The sequence below is a fragment of the Carassius carassius genome, chromosome 2 (genome assembly GCF_963082965.1).
Source record: "Carassius carassius chromosome 2, fCarCar2.1, whole genome shotgun sequence".
Taxonomy (NCBI): Eukaryota; Metazoa; Chordata; class Actinopteri; order Cypriniformes; family Cyprinidae; genus Carassius; species Carassius carassius.
This window is the reverse complement of record NC_081756.1, coordinates 26,372,261-26,389,722: the sequence shown is the minus strand read 5'-3', so window position 1 is coordinate 26,389,722 and position 17,462 is coordinate 26,372,261. Positions and strand designations below refer to the sequence as shown.

The window sequence follows — 17,462 nt, the reverse complement described above, 5'->3', positions numbered from 1 at the left end:
TCATTTGAAATTTCCTTTATCTTGCATTGGTTTATCTTTCAAGCTTGGGTTCGCTATATGCCATTAGTTTAAATCCCACAATCAGAATCAATCAGCTTTTCTCTTATGATAATGCAATCGACCCAACATGGCAACCATGCGCTCTCCCTTTGCTGTAATAAAACAAAACAAAACAAAAATCTGAAAACACAGACAAACAACATGTAGGTTGGAATTTTGCGATTTCTATTGTGATATTTTTATCAAATTAATGTGCAATACAACCGCTCTGAGTTCCTTCAAAATGTTGCTTGTGCTTTTTGCTGCGACATCATCTGCAAGAAAACTTGCTCAGCAGTAATAATAATTTTTTTGTAATTATATTGTTGCACAAGCGAATGTACTCCGCAGCCATACATTTTTGTTGTTGTTGTTTTAATAGAAAAAAACGTTCTAATTAATTTGAAATTCTTTAATTTACTGTTAGGAATTTCACTGGTTTAGCTTTTGAGAGAAGCTTCTTAAGGTTTTATCAGTTTTCATTAAGTATAGAATGTGTTAAAGCAGCAGTATGTATCTTTTTCTGTGATGCAAAATATGCTAAATGTATATAATAAGCGAGTACATCCTGAATTCATCTTAAAAACCACGTTTTTGTCCTATCCCAAATCACTACGTTACACATATACAGTAAGTGCTTATGTTAGGACTATTTTAGGTTGGTTGGTTCGTCACCATTGTGGAGTAACACATGCATGCATGTATCATCATAGATATACTGTAAACTTGGAGATGTGGCTCCAGTTAGAATGTTCTTCCACGGGATGAATGCAGTTCTATTTATTCATTGCTAGAGCGCCAAAAGTTACATAGTGCCGCTTCAATCTATATGATATATGAACATAAATCAGGAAACTACTGTAGATGAGGTAAAAAATAAATTTGTGTTTACTGGGAAGTGGAATAATTTTGATTAAATGATTTAAAAAATTTCACATGAGAATAAACTTTATTTAATAATCAAGGTTATCATTTTTGAGCACAATAATTGTGATTATCACCTTAACTATTATTGTGCAGCTTTACTATGCCTGTGTGTTCTGCATACAATAAATTTAAAATACACACATGTAATGAGGCCAGAGGGAGGCTGATGTATTCTGTTCTTCTCTATTTATTTACTGTGAAGTTTCCTCTCTGTTCTTCTTGTTAATCAGGGATTTAACATGGTTATGGCAAAGCAGCAAGAGATTTTTTTTTGTTGAAAAGCAACAATTAATTAACGCTATTCACTCCATAAATCCTTTAAAATGCATAGCGCCTATTATAACAGAATGCTTTCTGTTTGCTAATGATCATCAAACAGCAAGGTTCAGCATTTAGTACGCGTTAGCAAAACCCCTCAGTCCAACAGCCCTCAGAGAATGTTATGGCATGGCACCTCCTCTTTTATAGGTTTTACAATTCCAATAGTGCTGCCTGGCCATTATAAACTGCCTGTATCCAGGAAGATCAGAATAACTTTAAAACATTTCCTGTCTATAAGATAATCTAAATTCAGGCCCAGGCCAACAGAAACTTGAATAAAAATATGAAAATATTTGTGCATGATTTGAAAACAGGTTAGCTGTCATATGTTTGGAAGAGTGATCTAAAGCAGAAAAATGGCAAGTATCCTTATATCGCAGGATAGTTCACCCAAAAATTAGAGTTCTGTTATGATTTACCCACTCTTATGTTTAGGGATAGGAACCGAGAACCGGTTCTTATTCAGAACCGGTTTTGTTTTTTGAAAAGCACCGGAACCGTGAGCAATTTCTAAGTTTCGGTTCCGAAAACGGTTCTGGTGCAACACCTGACCAAGTGAGAAGATGTGCAAATCCACTTCATTTTCAGCGTTTATTCGCGCATCTTCTCAGTTAACAAAGGTTCTGTGTAGTAACAGCTTCTCTATGTGAAATCACGCACCTGAGGGAATTTACCGCTGATTAGAGAACCGGCTTTACTGACGAGATGCGCATTAACAGCCCTAATTATCTTTAACTAAGCCACAATAACATTACAGTTGAACTGCCTCCCGCAATCATACACCAATCGATAGAATACATGACCGCCAGATGCGTGCCTGCAGTTTCAGAACGAAGGCTCAAGGGAGTTTTCCAAGGAGATAGATAAACACTGTCCACTCAGAAAGAAGGATACATTTGAGTTTTGTGCATGAGAATTATGAACAAACCCTCAGGCCAAGAGCTGCCGCATAAACCAGCTCCATTTATCAAGTGGGACAACCACTACAAAAAGACTAATAACACACATATTCTTTTTTAATGAATGCATTTTTGTGAATATTACATATTCACAGCAAAATTGGCTATTTTACATATTATAAATGTGCCATAGCTGTCCTCAATGTTTCATGTGATCCAGTTTGTTTCTTTACAAAACCTAGAATTGTACTATTTAAAAATAATATTAGAAGTAAGCAGAGACCCTATTTTTTTCCCTATTCCCCTCTGAAAATGTGATCCAAAGCATCATCACATGTAATGCAAAGTGTCATCACGTATAATGAGCCCAATTACCACCCTGCCATCTTGGTTTGAACAACTTAAAAAGCTGACAGAAATGATGCATCTGGCAGAGCTGAAGTGATTAGACCGAGGTGTTTTGTGCTGACTGAGCTTCAGATGGTACTGGAGGTAATGAAGCATTTTATGGTCAGTTACAGGTTGGTGGGAGTGGGGGGGGTGTTCTCGTGAAGTGTTGGAGAAAATACACTGGAACTCAGTTGGAGGCCAGATTTCTACTGAAACACTTAATTTAGTCATTTAAATTGTGTATATATTTTCCCCACATTTTTGCAGCTTTTGTTAAACTGCTTTAAATGGCTTTATTTCCACATCAGTCTAAACTTCAAATACCATAATTACAAATCAAAAAACTGATTTGTGACAGCTTTGCCTATTTATAAAAAAATAAATGAAACTTAAGAAGCCCTTGAAATTTATCTTCAGTTAATTCCATTAGTTTTGCTGGATGTTCTTGAGATGTTTCTGTACGTCAACTGGGGTTCACCTGTGGCAAATTCAATTGATTGGGCATTATGGAAAGGCACACACCTTGTCTAAATAAGGTCTAACAGCTTAAAATAATATCAGAGCAAAAACCAAGCCATGAGGTCAAAGGAATGGTCTGCATTGTGTTGAGACACAGATCTGGGGCAAACTACAAAACAATGTATGCTGCATAGGTTGACAGGAGCATGTGGCCTCTATAATCCTGTATTAAAGAAGTTTGGAACAACCAGGACACTGGCTTCCTGACTAAACTAAGCAATCGGAGCAGAAGAGCATTGGTGACCTAGCAGTTGATGGTCACTCTTATTGAGCTTCATGATCATACTGTATATGGAGATGGGAGAAACTTCACTGCAACAGTCGACCAGTCTGGGCTTTATAATGGTATGGCCAGATTCAGTACTCTTCTCATTTAAGACACATGGAAAACATCTTTGCAAATAACACCTTTGTTGCTTTGTGGTGTATGAAGTGTAGATTAATATGGGAAATCATTTAAAACAGTTTAACATAAGGCTGCAGCTTCCTGATGGTGATATAAAAACCAATATAGCTCTGTGTCTCACCATCTCTTTGTTCTGTTGACGTCCTTCAGTTTTGTTTCATTTCACTCTCATTCATTCTGACATATTCTTCTACCTGTCTTCTCTATCCATACCTTGTAAGACATGTAGTGAGCATTGGACCTAACAAATGACTCATCGTTCAGTAGTAATGTGGCTTTGATCTGGTCCTTGTGAATTAGATGTGTCTCTCTGCTGTCTGCTTCATGTTATTGTAGTGGACAGTCAGTGCACTGTATAGCATTTTTTGTGTGGATGCCTGTGTTCAGCATGTGGGCTGAGTCACCCAGGCTTTTCTGAAGCTCCTGTCTTAGTAAGTTTCCAAGATGTGCTTTGATCACCAGTGCAATGCTGTGCTCTGGCTTACATGGGCTAATCAATGTGCACAGTAGCCTTACCCTGCCCTCTGACCTCTCCAAACTCCAATCAGCTGTCATTCTGTGCCAGCTGTGCCAGCTGCCTACCTGCCAATCGCCTTCAGTCCACACCTACACCGCACGTCTGCCATCAGTTACCTTCTGCTCTCTCTGCCCCACTGCATCATGCCCTGTCAATCAGATTGAAGCTTCCCCTTTAAATTCAGCTGGTCAGACCACACATTTGTTTTGTTTTGCTGCATTGTCTCGTAATGTCCATCAAGAAGTACAGATGCGCAGCAACGATCCCTACCCCATGTCAGTACGGGCTCCCTCTCATTCATGCCCACAGCGGCTGATGCACTGAATTATTAGCTCTGTTCTGACAGCTCTGCTGACACTTTAGAAATTAAATGCATTTTTTCCTGCTGCCCAAGGACAAGATTTCTTTTCTACAGCTGTAAGCCCTGCATGAAAGGAAATGTACTTTTTATATGAAATGAAAGTGTGTGTTTTAATCCTGTTAAATCTTTCTGTTCATTAGGATGGGAACTTCACCCAAACCCTGTCTGTAAAGAAACCGGAGAATGCGAATCAAGTGGGTCAATCTGCATTCGTAGACTTCGGTGAGTTTAGCATATCACTGTGTGAGGCCCATTTGTGTTGTGTTTAGAGGTGGAATTACATGCACGCACTCCAATACTACCAAACACTGGCTGTGATTTCTGGGATAATTCATGCATAATATGCTCAATTCTTATGCATTTCAGAATCTGAAAGTAGCCTTGAGTTTCTAACGTCAATACGTGTGCAACACAGAGATTCAATGCATACACATGGTGCCAAATTGAATATTAGTTCCTGTAGGATCCTATTAAATATTAACAATACAAATTTCCCCTCTCCAAAAGCATCCCACTGATAGCAGGGATGACACTGGCAGTTGAATCTCACATAGCATAAATGATTAATAAACAATGTGAAATTGACCTAAGATTCTGAGCTGTGTCTCGGGAGCTTTGCCTTTATATTCAAAGCTAACTTATCTGACCAAACAAGAGCCCTTCCTTGCACTCTTTAATCTGTTTTCTCTGATCTCTTTCTCATGTCATTTTGGAAAATGTCACTTCAAGCTGTTATAGTGGTTTCACAGCAAAGAGCTTCAAAGGATGTGAGTTTTAAGCAGGATGGAGTTTTTCACTTGATGCCCAATCAGTCAAATGCCCAAATATTATTTATTTTCTTAAGCGAAAAAGAACTTCAAATGCAGCCAAGAATCTAACACTCTAAACAGTTTTACTGTATAAAACTGTAACTGTATAAAAAAACTGCAACAAATAAGTCTAGGAATATAAAAAATGATATATTAATCAGATAATCTTTTTACAACAAAACAAGTAAAAAACAAACAACCGTCTAGGCATAATTATTATTAGTAATAGAGACGTATTATTATTACTACATAGAGACATAGCTAAATCTACTGTAGGCAGTATCTTAATATATTGTCAATTTACTCACATTAAACCGAACATTTATTTTGATGGGTTGCCATGAAGATCTTTTAGTGTCTGTGTTTATGATATGACTGTTTTCTCAAATGAAACAGTAAATTCTCATGAAGTGACGGTTTATGCGTTCGTGTCCTCAAATAGTGACACACGGCAGAGACTACAAAACAGCGAGCTCTCGCGCATCTGCGCCCATCAACAAGCAACTGAACGCAGCTGCGGGTACCGAATATACTTTGGGGTATGTAACTTACTACCGGTACTACAGAGACGCTGGAATCATCACATTTTTAAATTTTCAGTACCGACTTGGTAGTGAAGTGCCAGTACTTGTGGCATCCCTAGTCGTCGTTTTATTGCCTGGTTGGTCCAGTCTGAAATACTGCTAAAAAGCTGACATACTGCTAACGCGTTTACATTTCTTCTTCACTGCTCTAAACAGGGGTTGCTTGTGGCAACACAGCACAACTTCCTGTGTTTGCAATGCATTCTGAGCAGCAAAGAAGAACCGTGCAGCGGTTAGGCAAAGCTAGCGGTCATAACTAGTCTTGTTTTAAAAAATGGTATCGGATCGGTATATGGGTTCATGTACTCGCCGATGCCAGAATTTGTTGTGGTATCGGTGATATTTCCGATACTAGTATCGGAATCAGAACAACTCTAATAAAAAGTTAACCTTATTTCATTTCAGTTCAAGCAACATTTTTCATTTTAATTAAGTTTACGTTGATGTACTAAAATAGCTTAAAATGGGAATTAATCAAAACTAAAAAAATAAAATGACAAAAGCACAACTATATTACTACAACGTTAATCAAAATTAAAATGACAATAGAAAATCTAAAAATAAAAACATTTTAAAAATACAAAACATAAATAAAAATACAAAACAGCAGTTATTATAGCAGCTAAAATAATGTTTTACATTAACAAACTTAGGCCGAAGCAAAGTTTGTTTTGAGTTTGTTTCGGAAGTTCAAAACAACTGACCAAAGCAAAATTTCTGGGGGAGCTTGTGTTGGCTCCTAAACTCCTTTGAGCTTCCATTGGTCCGTTGCGGTTACGCAATCGGTGGGTGTGTTCTGAAACTCCACCTTCTTTGACGTGCAATTTTTTTTTTCTCTGGTAGTCTCTCATTCAGTGGAGGTCAGGCAAGAGAACACATCTCCTAGTCACTAGCAACATGAATACACTGGAGTGTCAAATAGTTGAGCTGCACAAATATATCTGCACCTGTACGATTGCTCGTGGACAGAGTTTAAAGATTTAGAGAAAGCATTTGATTCCTAGAAAGAAATTGCAATGAAGCTTGGTGTCGACGATGCAGACAAATATCTGTGTCAAGCTTTCCAAAGCCATGAAAAGAATGAAAGGAAAGAATAAAGATATAAAGTAGCAAGTACCAAAAACGTGTTTCAAATAAATGTTGCACCATACTGCTGCTGCTGTTGTTCTTTCAATAAGCAAATTTAAAGGGTATACAATAAATAAAAAATGCCAAACAAACATATAATAATAAACCTTTGTTTTCATCAAAAGTAATTCATGACACTACATAAAATATAAAAAGGTGTAACAATTTATCCAGTTTAATAAAATAAATGATCACCAATAGAATAAAGTAACAAACTGACTCCAATATTTTTTTTCCACATTATGCTAATGTTTTCAGTCTATGAGACACTCACACTTCCCATAAAGGACAGATTGTTTCTTTTATATTGCAAACATGAACTTGACTCTGAATTGCTGCTAACTATTATTCTTTTGTCTATAATATTCTCACCATTGGTGCCCGTCTCACACCTAGATTGCCTACACTTCATTGTTGTTTTGTTTGAGTGTCGCAAGTCATGTTTACATTAATCTAAACCCCGCCTCCAGCTGTGCGGGGGTGTTGGAATGTTCGTATATGTTGGAATGTCAGTACACTATCGCTCGGCCTTTTTTAACTACTTTTTGCCCCCAAACAAAGAACGAAAACTAACTTCGTTTGAAGAATATCGAAGCCTTAAACCATCTGAGGATTAAACACCACCAGGCTTTAAAGTTGTTCTGATCACAACAAACTCGCGGTCAAACGTGCGCATTTTGGTGCAAAACAATGTGTTCTAAAATTTGCTCAAAATATCAAACATGTTTCAAATCCTCAGACTAGTCTTAAGCTAAAACAATAAGAGTCTGTGACCATCATACACTACACAAATTTCTATGAAATCTGTCAACTCAGACCTGCAGACTGGCTCTGACTTTCAGCAACTAGCATCAACTTCTCCAGACTGTAAATCAGCAGAAAATCAGGGCAAAAATTGTGTAGTGTATTCCAGCCTTTAGTTTTAGGAAACACAAGTCACCACAAGTATTAGTGTCATCACAACTATTAATGCCTAAGTGAACAGCAGCTGAGCTTTTCAATACGTGGCATTGGCAGGTGACAAATAAATAATACTGTATATGACATAAAACAATGTCACTGTGTTTCATTTAAATGCAAAAGAATGCTGTATATTTAATTTCCTTGTTTTCAGTTTTAATTCCCCATTCTAAAAGAAACCTTTAAATATAAGCTTAATGAAATTGTGTCCAGTGTCGTGTTGGAGAAATCTGTGTTACACAGTGTTCTGATGTACAAGCAATGATGTTTGCCTGGTAAGCATGATGTTGGGACATAGGTGGCCTATGTAAGATGCCTTATAATTATGACTTCCTAAACCTTTGAGATGCGTCGTCTGTGACCTTTACTGCTTCACAGATGTCACAGTGACGGAATGCAATGCAAAGAGGGAGGTTGGGTGAGTTGAAAGATATATATATAAAGAGAAAATGAACTGTAGACTGTGATTTAGGATGATAAATGATGTTGGGGATCGAAAGAGACGTGTATGCTAAAGGAGCCCTATTCTACATGTATGTGCGGTCGTGCCCAAGTCAATAATGGAGGCTCACACAGAAAAGCGCTTTATTGGATTAGTGTCAGGCACTTGTTCTGGAGACAGGACTGTGAAGATCTTTTCTGAACCCTAATGATCCACATCTGTCTCCGCTTTGTCCTTTTTCATTTTCCTTTTCTGATTTTTGGTTCCCTCCAATGCTTTTCACCACCATTTATTACTCACACACAGGCATCAGACTGTCGGCACCAATTAGCTGCAGTAGTGTGTGAGTGTAGGAGCCTGTAGAGTCATTATGAGATGATTTGGTGTGAGGAACAGGCTGCAGCTTCATGATGGTGATCATCTTTGACAGGATAGAATGTGGTAGTGGATGGGTGCTGGGGGTGAAGACAAATACACACCATTCCCCGCAGCATTCTCAGCCCCTCCCACATACACACATGCAATACATGTGAATCATAGCGATGCTGCTCCCATTAAGTGGGTGGTAATGGGAAGCGAATGGCTTCCTCTGAAGCCAAGGACACATCCTGACATTATACCTTCGGCTGGCTTGAGTGGGCACTGAAAGATCAGGTCCCGCCGCGTGTCGCTTTCTATAAATGGTAGAAGGCTTGGCCCTCAGGGATGTGGGCTTGGTTTGAATGGTGTAATTGTACTGATCATCAAAGCAGCAGCCTTGATTTTTGCTTTCGTTCTGCCTTTTTTCAGCTAACGTTTGAATCGGCACTTAATTCGAGAAAAAGAAACATTGGGTTTGCAGCACCTGCGAGCAGAGATAAACGTTAAATTTGACCTACGGTGAAACGGTGAAAGAAATTGTGAATACGAGGTGCTTCAAAGCTTCATTTCAAATGAACGAAATGAAAGGAACTTGGTATGCAGTGAAAGGTATATGTTGTGCCGAGAAGTGAGAGGAGGTGGGAGGAAGGTGGGAAGAGAGTCAGGGAATATGTGCAGGGGAGGGTGAAAAAAGAGGGTCCGCTTGTTTGATTTGAAATGGGTGTTATTCTGATCACACTCCTGGCTGTCAGTTATGGCATGGCTCTCTTCTCCATCCCACACCTAAGTGGCAGATCAAAGATACACCCCAGTGACCTTCTCTCAGCTCCTCTCCTCTAGCTCTCCCTCTCTCCGTTAGTATTCTCCACCCATCCTTTTCTGCTCCAAACACTCCAGCAAAATACTTACGGCGGTCACTGCAAGAGCTTCTATGTTTTAAATAGGCTATAAATAATCCGCTCGAAAAATGAAGGAAAATGCAATCCTGTTTAGTAGCAAGCAGGTCTGGCTAATGATCTCTCCCACCTCAGCTGATACAGCACTGATCTCAGAGCAGATATATCATCATATTACTAGTCAAGCCTGCCAAGCAGTGATGTTACTGTATCTCTAGGGTCCATCTGAATGTGGACCAGCTTCCTGCTGCTGTCTGAATGTGGTGACATGCAGATTAGAAATTTCAACATTTTTCAAAAGTGTGCAGTTTGTCTAGTTTTACTTGGAATATAAGGGTGAAGTTGTTTTCTTCAGTTTGCCACAAGGTAATAATATGTGACCCTGGATTAAGTCTTAAGTCACCGGGATATATTTTTAGCAGTAGCCAAAAAAACATTGTATGGGTCAAAATTATTATTTGTTTTTATTTATTTCTTCAATGTCTTCATCAGTGTCTTCATTAGTATGTTAAGTAAAGATCATGTTCCATGAAGATAATTTGTACATTTCCTATCTTAAATATATCAAAACTTAATTTTTGATTAGTAATATGCATTGCTAAGAATTCATTTACACAGTATTATACAGTATCGTTATTTAGATTTTTTTGCACCCTCAGATTTCAGATTTTCAAATAGTTGTATCTCGGCCAAATATTGTCCGATACTAATAAACCATACATCAATGGAAAGCTTTTTTTTTAAGTATAAATCTCCATTTGGAAAAATGTACACTTAAGACCAGGGTCACATATATTGTCAGACAAATTTCAACTCTGATTCCACAACCTTTTAAAGGGGTCATGAACTGGCCTTTTAAAATGATTTTATATTGTTGTCTGACGTCCACATGTGATATTTGCATGGTTTTTACATTCAAAAACATCAAAATCAATAAGTAATAGGCTATTTTCTACCCTGGATTTGAGGCCGGCTCGAGAAACGCATGGTTTTTATGGCTGTACCGCATTGAAGACTTGGAAGTAAACACCCACTGCTATGATTGGATAACAGTTTTTAATAGTAAACTAACTTTCTGTGTCTGTTTGACAAGCTACGTCCTTCTGAGCATTCTGTTTAGGGATGCACCATTATGAAAATTTTGGCTGATACTGATAACCTTTTGTTGTGGATGCACGCTTCCCACAACAATATGCTGAAACACAACAAATTAATCCAAAGAATTCACAACATTTTATTATGAAAGTGTTCTTATCATAATGATATACATATATATATATGATAGTCTTCGTCATTAATGTTGTGCCCTGCTGTTTGAGCTGCGTGCGCTGAGCTAATGGTGATCACCGGCTAAATGAAGCACTCTATTAACCCTCTGTTAGCTTAACCAAACGCATTCTATGTGTGATAAATCAAACCTATATGCATAAAATAAACACAATATTGCAAATGCACAAGTGAACTTAACTGCTCTGGTCATGAAGGTGCAGCTCCATTGTGAATGCTCTCTTCTCATAACAACTTTAACATTTATCGGCTAATACTGATATGGTGGCCGATATGTCGTGCATCCCTAATTCTGTGACTTTGGTTAGACACGTACACTAGACTTGTGCCGGTATTCGGTAATGCGATATATTGCTGTGATTAATATGTACGATATTGTTATTGTGGGCACTTCTAAATACCGTGAATAAATATACATTACAAATTATTCCGAATTTGGAAGGCATTTTAAGAATATTATTCCCATCAGCTGCTTAAAATGCACAACATCGCTGTATGCTGCTTGAAAGGGCACATGTGCTCTGATGTGAACAAGCACGCATGAGAAGCACATGGAGGAACACGTGAGAGACTCGCTGAATGAAAGCACATTCACTCTCTGACAGCAGATGGCGCTAAATGCAGCCCTTACCCTGGAAACATAAAAATAATCTTAAATAACCATTCAGATTTGTTTTTTCCCTATGGTGTTTATTACAGTGCCAACTACTGAAATATTTAGACTTAATAGGCTATTTATCTTCAAACATTCATTTTTATTTATTTTTTTATCTGGGCTACAAATGCCCTAGATATTGTTTGAAAGTGTTTTGATCTTTTATTGTTCATTCACACTTTACATTATGGCTTCATTACTTAACATAAACTGCCAATGAAAAAATTATTCTGAACATTCATTAATCTTAGGTAACACATTGTTAAAATTGAAAGTTGCAACTGTGTTATTTAATGAGCTAACATGAACTAAGACTTGTATTTTTTTAACAAAGATTAATAACTTCTATAGTAAATGTAGCTATTGCTTATTGTTTAGCTGTGCATTTATTGAATGAGCACTATGCGATGTCCGAACTGATTACACTATATTTTATGTATTGCACTGTATTTTATGTAAAATCATTTTCTATTTTAAAACTGTCTTAAATTCATTTTAAATTGCTTTTTATTTTTGTGATTATTTTTCTTCATGACTTTTTTTTTTTTATATTTCTTTTTGAATTACCATGGCGTACGAAATGTGCTATATAAATAAACTTGCTTTGCCTTGCCTTGAATGTTAATGCATCAACTAAGGTTAACTAATGAGGTCTTATTGTAAAGTGATACCTATTGGTTTTTATAGTTCTTTTGCACTTTAATGTGTAAAACATTTAACTTTTATATATTTTTCTGTATTGCTTTGTTTTAAATGTTTAGTTATTTTTGTTATAAGAAAAAAAAGTTATTTAACCTGTTATACTGTATTATGACCACTTTTTCAAAAAAAAAAAAAGTCAATACCGTGATAATACCGTATACCGTGATAAAAGCATTATCAATTAACTGCAACAGGAAAATTAGATACCGGCATATCCCTAACGTACACATAATCAGGACATATCAAGCTGTCTTTAACAAAGCAATAGCGACACATTATATAAATAATTTTTACTCATGTGCAGTCTCTCAGTAAATCCAGCATCTTGTTTACAGAGGAATTTGCGGTGAAATGAAGTGAACATGCGCTCAATGTTTTACTCACGTACGCTGTAACTTCATTAAAAACTAAATTCAACCATGCATTCCTAATATTTGAATCTGAAGTAAAGTTATGCAGCGACTGTGTTCTTCCACAACCAGGCACTGAACAATATTTTGTGATCTTCACCGGCATGTTTATTGCTTGGTTGCTCGATCCGGTTTAGCGGCCCTTACATTATTTCCCTACTATGACATGTGTGAATCAGTGGGCGGGGCTACAGAGTAAGGCATTGATATTCTTCTGTGGAGGCGGTGTTTGACCTCTCTTAGATTACAGGATCTGGCGTTCGCGGGGCCTGAAATCAATAAAAGCTTTTCAGTAACCAGGACGTTTTCATTTCTGAGACTTAGAGGATGTTATTTTAGTACAATGACCTCTTATATATCAAAAGCTCAAGTAAAAGGTGATTTCTTAATTCATGACCCCTTTAAAGATTACTTTGAAATCAGAACATTATTCTATTGGCAGCACTATTTTTAACACTAAGGAATAAATTAACAAATATACATGGTTTTGTGAGGAATAATCTTTCGTGTTCATTTTTTTCTCTTTGCGGTTTACACTACCAAAAATTTTGGGGTCAGTTTTTTTATTTATTTATTTATTTATTTATTTATTTATTTATTTTTGAACAAAGTTAATACTATTATATCAAAGTGACAGTTAAAAACAATTGTGTTGTTACTAAACATTCGGTTTCAAATAACTTCTGTTTCTATTGATCAAAGGATCCTTAAAAATGTATCTCAGAAATGTTCAGCTTCAAATAAGCATATGATTGATGATGAGAATGATTTCTGTCGTATCGGTGACACTAAAGACTAAGTAATGGAGTAATGGCTGCAGAAATTTTAGCTTTGCCATCAAAGGAATAAATTGTGTTTTAAAATATATGAAAATAGAAAATGGTTATTTTAAATTGTAATATTTCACAATATTATTGTTTTGGCTGTATTTTTGACCAAATAAAAGACTTTGTTCAAAAACATACCAGCCCCAAAGTTTTGAACTGTAGTGTAAAATGGAGTGAAATTTGGAGCTGGAATTACTGCAATAAGACAGAACTCATTTGAATCAGTGTTGCCACTGTGTCGTTTTGCATATAATATGAGTTCAATTTGACTTGAGCAAGTCATTAAATGAGTAAGTCAATAAAATCTATTTGTAGTGCAGTGACAGGTGAGCACTTGGGTAATACAGGTTCAAGTCTGGACTATAACATTCTCAGATACCTGTCTTGTTCCCATTTTGAAAAACGTGTTTTTAAATTTACTGATTGACATCAATATTTTTTTATTTAGCATTATTATTGCTTTAGTTTTTTCATATACAATAAAGGTGTATGGGAAGAGAAATACACCATAACCCAGTTCAGAATTCAAGTTAGGCTTGATCAGAACTGCAAGAGTCACACCCTCGAACACATGTACAGTGCAAAAGTATTATAATTCATGAATGTGCACTGTCAGAATGTAGTCAGTCTTGACATGGACGTGTCATTATGAATGCACAACATATGTTAGACAAAATTCTCCATCTGCTCTATCAAGATGGTAATTGCTCCTTCTTTTTGTACATGTGACAGCTAAATACATTATTCATTAGCTGAATAGAATTCAATACTAGAGCGCTGTCAGGAAGGTAACGAATGGCAGAGATGTCCTCTTTTAACCCTCTGGAGTCTAAGGGTATTTTTGGGGCCTGGAGAAGTTTCATGATGCCCTGACATTTGTGCTTTTTTCAGTTTCTTATAAACATCTAAATGTCTAAAGTCTAATCTCACTGTAATCAGCACAAACTGGGCTATAATAATATGTGAGCAGCATGTATGTACAAGTTTGTGTTTTTGAGAAAAATAATGTTAAATCACTTGAATAAGGCAATAAAACACATACAGAACATTGGTTCCCGGGACGTTTGAGAACTGGAGCTTGTAGCCTAGAATTTTTCTTTCTAAATTATGTGAAAATCATCGTTTACTCACTTACAGAAAACAATATATTGATGTAAATTTTCTAAGACACTTTTTGTTGGTAAAAGTCATATGCAAGTAGGCGTCAACTATCATGAATATCATTGTGATTTACACCTGAGAAGACAAAGGCCCGCATAATGAGCCTTTCAGTCATCTGTGTCAATGAGAGGGAGGAGTTACAAGAAAGAATGTGAGGACAAAATAAATCTATATAATTTTACGTTTGTAGTTCATTTAGAATATATTTAATTATCCCAACACATAATTTTATATTGACTTGCAAGTGCAGATAAACAGTTTATTAGGAACAATCAAAGCTGACTTTCAAACTTTTTTGCATCATTGCTCCAGTCACACAATCCTTCAGAAATCCTTTTAACAATCTGATTTTCTACAAAAAAAACATTATTATTATCATTATTATTATTATTAATAATAATAATAATAATAATAATAATATTCATGTTGAAAAGAGCTGAGAATATTTTTTCAGGGTTTTTTTTGGGGGGGGGGGGTAAATTGAAAGAACAGCATTGTTTGTTACATTTGTTACAGTTATCTTTATTTGTTACATTTATATTATTTACATCAAGCTTTTGAATGGTATAGTATTGTATATTGTTATTGAAACTTCATAATGTTTCACTTGATTATACATTAAATCAGGAATTATAGTTTGGAAAAAGTCTTTGGAAAAAGTCTAACTAGTAAACTAACTAACTAGTAGACACACGTCATGTGAAAACTAGTACAAGTATATAAATAAATAAAAAGAGACTTACTCATGTTTATGATCTCTGCTGAATAAAGTGCTGCATTCTTTTTTTCTGAGGAAATCCAAATCTCAAATCCTGAGGTAATCCACATCACATCTTTTTGATGTGAATTATGTCTTATTCCTCTCATCGCAAAGCAAACAGTAAAATAAAAAAACTTGAAGAGTAGTCTCGATGTGATGTCTTCTGTTGTGTGGGCGTATTCAAGCCGCACGCTTCAGTGAAACATTAGAATCTGAATAGAGCATTCAGCGGGGAGGACATCGCGTTGTTTTCATATGTATTACTTTATCACAGAACATTAGTTTAAAAGTAGACATGTCAGGCTTTCCATAGATATATCTCTCATGTCTCTTTGTTGAGTATTCACGGAGTTACAGTTCATTTTAATGAAGCGTGTCTAAATGAAGATCAGCGCAGACAAAGGCTGCAGACAGCACACCTTGTTTGTTATCTTTATTTTATAAGTGCACAAAGTTTTGTTGTTATTATGTCAAACAAAAGTAGACCCTTTAAAGATTCGATTGATGTATTGCTCTTATCTGTACGATCAAAACTGAAAGTGTAATTTAAGTCCTTTTTGGGCTTATCAGGAGAAAATGCCTCATAACGCGTATACACGTTAATCGACTCCAGAGGGTCAACAAGGTTGTTTTTTTTATTTTTTTTATTTTTTTTATTTTTTTGCTTGTAGTCAAAGTGTCACATCCAATTTGATGTGGCATTTAATGGCCAGTCCTAACATAAACGTGTGTGTGTGTGTGTGTGTGGACGGGGGGTTGTCATAGAGGTTGTTTTTTTTTGTGTGTGTTTTCTACTGCAACTAGATTGTTTTTAATAAGATTTAAATTCAATTAGAAAGGATAGCTAAGTGGCGGTGACCCGTAAAAAAAAAACTAACATTTCTTTCCCGGGAATTAATTTTACATTTGTTTTGCAAATAACAAAATATGAAGAACCACGTGGTCATCATTTCACATCACGCACCTGCAGCACTTCACGCAAACTGTGCAACAAGTAGCCTAGTATGTAGTTTCGGTTCATTTTTGTGCTGCAAGAAAGGAAACCAGATGGCAGAAAACGGCATCCTATTTTTCTTTAGGCTTACAAAAGATACAAAGATTTGTTTTTATTGTGAATGTACACAAATAAAGGCAAACATTTTACAATTCCATTCTTTATGACTAAAAGGAGTAGTTCCACTATTAGAAGGAAAAAATTGGAACTAAAATAGTGTAGCTATGTTTACATTGTTTATTATAATGTTTGTAAACATTTTGAGTTGGCATTAGGCCTATTTCTGAATTAAATAAAAAATGCAACTTATACGCAATGTTTTTTGTCTCTCTCTCTCTCTAAAAAAACACAATATCTTTAACATATTTTAACCATGCAGCAAACCTTGAAAATAACCTACTGAAAATAAATAAATAAATGACTTTTTAAACCATTTAACTGATTGTATTAATCGGTCAAAATTCTTAACTGTCAGTTAACGGTTAACCGGTTAAAATGAACAATCCTAGCATGAGTACTGTACCAGCAGGAAGCTGAAGTCATTAGTGACAATAAGTAACTGGCTCATACTCGAAAACAAAAAGCTGCATATATTCTTTATTTCAATAATGGAAGGCAGCTCTTCTCTGATTTTTGGTGATAAGGGTATACTGTATGTGAGGTTTTGCTTATATTGTATACAACAAACGTCCCCAGCTCTAAGTCAGCTACATTTTGGGATCAGCGAGAGAAAAAAGGCTTCTTTAAAGGTGCAAAGTCTGATTGTCTTCAGAAACATATTTTGTTATGCTTGTTGAAAGTCTCTCCACAATACAGATAGCAATCATTAAGTTAAGTGCTCTAAATGTATTTATTTGTATTTATATATTCTAAGTCAAGTATCAAATTTGCAATACAAAGGAACCATTCCATAATCAGTCCTTTATGGGAAGTATGAATGGCTCATAGTCTGAGAACTTTGTCATGATGTGGAAAAAAAATATTGGAGTCAGTTTGTTTCTTTATTTTATTAAACTGGATAAATTGTTACACCTTTTTATATTTTATGTGGTGTCATGATTTACTTTTGATAAAAACAAAGGTTTATTATTGTTATATTATTATAATA

The 17,462-nt window shown here is 35.9% G+C and overlaps 1 protein-coding gene across 3 annotated transcripts in view; it reads left to right on the top strand.

The window, feature by feature from the left end:
* The window catches only part of LOC132107703 (T-cell immunomodulatory protein-like), a 203,699-nt gene that overhangs the window by 65,703 nt on the left and 120,534 nt on the right, over window positions 1-17,462 (top strand). For all 3 annotated transcript variants that reach the window (XM_059513876.1, XM_059513868.1, XM_059513860.1), the window contains one exon: window positions 4,520-4,601. In XM_059513876.1, the coding sequence (XP_059369859.1) occupies window positions 4,520-4,601 (82 nt within the window). The remainder of the gene's footprint in view (window positions 1-4,519; window positions 4,602-17,462) is intronic.